The sequence below is a fragment of the Pediculus humanus genome, genomic scaffold (assembly GCF_000006295.1).
Source record: "Pediculus humanus corporis 1103172108317 genomic scaffold, whole genome shotgun sequence".
Classification (NCBI taxonomy): domain Eukaryota; kingdom Metazoa; phylum Arthropoda; class Insecta; order Psocodea; family Pediculidae; genus Pediculus; species Pediculus humanus.
The window spans coordinates 324,872-328,168 of record NW_002987886.1 but is presented as its reverse complement, the minus strand read 5'-3'; the positions used below and the strand labels follow the sequence as shown (position 1 = coordinate 328,168).

Sequence of the window (3,297 nt, the reverse complement as noted above, 5' to 3'; positions counted from 1 at the left end):
TTTTTTTTGAATCGACTCGATGATTGCAGCGGCCATGCTCCCCATAATTTGAAAAGATTAAATTGAGACGAATAAATAGATGTTTCCATTTCAGACGAAGACATTTTCTATTTGTTTTACCGACTTGATGATTCGCTCGTTTGATACGAATTAACTTCAATATGAGCATTCAAATGGTTTTTTGTTAAATTCGACGATTCGTATGAATAATACATTTTTCTTTTTTTTTTTTTTTTCCTAAACAAAAAATAAAAAACAACACGAAAGTTATCAGACCTTTTTGTTTTATTATTCTAATTTTAAATATAAATAACATTTCACGCGTAAAAAAAAAATTATTTAATATTAATTCATTTATGAAGTAGAAAAAGAGAAGCATTATTTTTTGATCTTTTTTGCCATAAAGCATAATAAAATTGTTTTCTCAAATTAAGCCTTTTAGTAAGATATCCCAGGTTTTTTTTAACAAATGATATATGTTGATTTCTTTGTCCTTCATCCATATTTGCTAACATGTCTTTATGTAATTTCCTTCTCAACCGATCTAAAATCCTATGATTTTGATATAAGATTATGTCTTTGCCACACGTTCCAAAATAAATGGCGGTCACGCAAACGTTCCAACTTAATTTTTCCAAATCGTAGAAAACTTTGAAGAAATTTACAACGGAAAAAATAAAACCGATAAATCGACTTATGTTAAAAAAAAGCATGAGTAAAGCTCTGATCGATGCTTTATCAGGATTCGCCGGATAAAAATTCCATCCTCCGTGATATGCTAAAATATTAAAATGACGTGAATATGGAGAATCACACAATGGCATTTTTATATTTTTAAATGCTTTTTTTGCAAAATAATTACAAATGGTAAGTAATCAAAAAGTACAAAAGCCCCGCTAAAGCTGTAATCATAAACGTAATTAAAAGAATAACCGGTAATATTCTATTTCTAGAAAGTTCTAGAATTACCCACAAAGTGTTTAACGTATATATCGTTTTTTGCACAATAAGCAAAATTTTTTTTTATAAATGCGATAATTTAAGATAAAACGTTTTTAATAAAATGAATTAATAATTTTCGTGTCAGCACTTACATCAAATTCTTCTCTGTCACACAACCCGATGATAATTATTATCTGTACTAATATAAAAATTAAAAAATTATGTGCATTAAAAAAAAACTGACATTTATACCTGGTGAAAGCGTCAACTTTTGAAAAAAAATTGTCGCCAAAATTTTAAAATAAACCGTCGACTAATTTCGCTGCTCTTTTAAATTTCAGTTGTTAAAAAAATTTATATGACGTTACGTTGAAACTCTTTCATTTGTTTTTTTATTAAGAAATAGCGTTAATCTTTTTTAAATTTAGATTGTTGTGCGTTCTAAACAAAATAGTAACGGAAAACCGAACTTATAAAAGGTGGCTTGACATCTTTTCAAGCGTTTTTTGGTTTTTTTCTAGTTCTTGGTAATTTGTTCTTCGTTCATCGGTTTTCTTCTCATTATCTTTGTGTTCTAATTTAACATCTTATGGTTTCTGTCTAACATTTAAATCAGTGATTGTGTTTGCATATGATATCGTTCGCAAAATTAAGTAGTTTACCCTGTTCAGTTTATGTAAAATAATGTAAACTTTTTATTTCTTTTGCTTACTTACAAATATAATTCTTCTTTCGTTAAAAGTGCATTCAGTTATTGTCACAATTCAGAATAGTATCACGAACGTGGAGAACCTATAATCGAATCGGACCATGACAAATATATATATAATTAAAAAAATAATAAATATAACAACGATTCTTTCTATTTCGTTATGCATAATTTGAATTAATAACATTATTAATATTATATTAAGTTACGACAACTACTTTTTTTCTTATAAAATAATTTAATTAATCTAATTTATTTAATAGAATTTTATTATTAAGTAATCGTTTAAGAATAAAAATAAATTTATTTTATTCATTTGGGAAAGGGAAAATAAAATTCTCCAGTTTTTGTATTAATTGTAATATAAATAAATTTAAAAATGGGAATAACCAGAATGTGGGAAGTAAAGAAAGACAGAAACTATTCCGATCATTGTGGGAGCATTGGGGGGGCATGTCACATTTTATTAAGAGGAAATATGAAGAAGATTTTGATTAATTTAAAAAAAGAAACGAGATAGGAAATTGCGTTATGGGGGGTACGGTCCATATTCTTCGGAAAATTTTATAGATAGCATCATTAATATTTGAGCACTTGTTCCCAAGGAATCAGGTAGAAACCTGGAACAAGTGCTTATAAACTCCGACGAGTATTATTTAGAAAATTGTCGTGTTTAAAAGTGATAATAATAATATTAATAAATATTTATTATTCATACAATTTAAGTACAAATAATATAAAAACGGCTTACATCAAAGAATTGTATTCGACGTGTGATTTAAGAGAAAATTTCCTATCTGAATCCAACTTGTCGAAAAACTGCCAACCATCTGTACATATTTTTTGTCGCCTGAAATTTAATTTCAATTAATCGATAATTTTAGTAATAATAATAATTATAAATGTATGTGTACCTCGCTAAACGTTTCCATGTTTAATTCAATGATTTTTCCAGCACTTATCCGTGGTGGTTTTTGAGATTTCAATATAATAAACAAAATATCTTTTCTTAATTCAATGCTTAATGAATACCATGGTAAGTCATACATTCCTTCTCCTACTTTCCTACACTAAAATAAAATATTTTATTTTATGACAAAAAGAAAAAAAAATCAAAGTAAAATTTAAACAAACAATAAATTTCAATTACCAAATCGGATATTTCATGTGACAACAAACAGTAAATAAGTATGTCGGTTAATATAACGATAAAATATGCACCTTGAGGAGTAGTTTTCACTTGAAATTCAAGGCTTAACTGAAAAAAAAAAAAAAAATTATAATGCTAACACCGGAAGCATTGAAAAATTAAATTATTTTAAACAATACCGGTTACATTTCAGTGTTGACAACATAATTTTATTCGACTTTTACCATATGAGTTTACCTTTTTTTTAAATTGAGTTTCTATCGTAAATTTACTTACGGTCATTGTTTGAACGGCGTTAATTACGACGAGGAAACCACCGATAAATAATTGAAAAAATAATAAACCGCTGTAGATTTTTTCGAAATGTTGTGTGTACCTTAAATTAATCAACAAAAAAATAATCTAAGTAAAATTAACGATAGTTCAACAAAATGCTATTTACCCCAATAATTCTCTTTGTCTGACAGAATTTTATGTAACATTATTTTTGCTTCTT

General features: G+C 26.8%; 2 protein-coding genes across 2 annotated transcripts in view; both read right to left on the bottom strand.

Annotated features, from left to right (window-relative positions):
* Phum_PHUM600630 (Odorant receptor PhOr12) overlaps window positions 1-824 on the bottom strand; it is a gene marked incomplete at both ends in the record, with an annotated part of 2,583 nt that extends 1,759 nt beyond the window's left edge. Inside the window, one exon of the mRNA XM_002432726.1 lies at window positions 468-824. Coding sequence (XP_002432771.1) covers window positions 468-824 — 357 coding nt within the window. The remainder of the gene's footprint in view (window positions 1-467) is intronic.
* Window positions 825-2,444: 1,620 nt separating this feature from the next.
* Window positions 2,445-3,297, bottom strand: part of Phum_PHUM600520 (uncharacterized protein) — a gene marked incomplete at both ends in the record, with an annotated part of 3,466 nt that continues 2,613 nt past the window's right edge. The window contains 4 exons of the mRNA XM_002432725.1: window positions 2,445-2,501; window positions 2,566-2,716; window positions 2,981-3,018; window positions 3,078-3,203. Of these exons, the coding sequence (XP_002432770.1) occupies window positions 2,445-2,501; window positions 2,566-2,716; window positions 2,981-3,018; window positions 3,078-3,203 (372 nt within the window). The remainder of the gene's footprint in view (window positions 2,502-2,565; window positions 2,717-2,980; window positions 3,019-3,077; window positions 3,204-3,297) is intronic.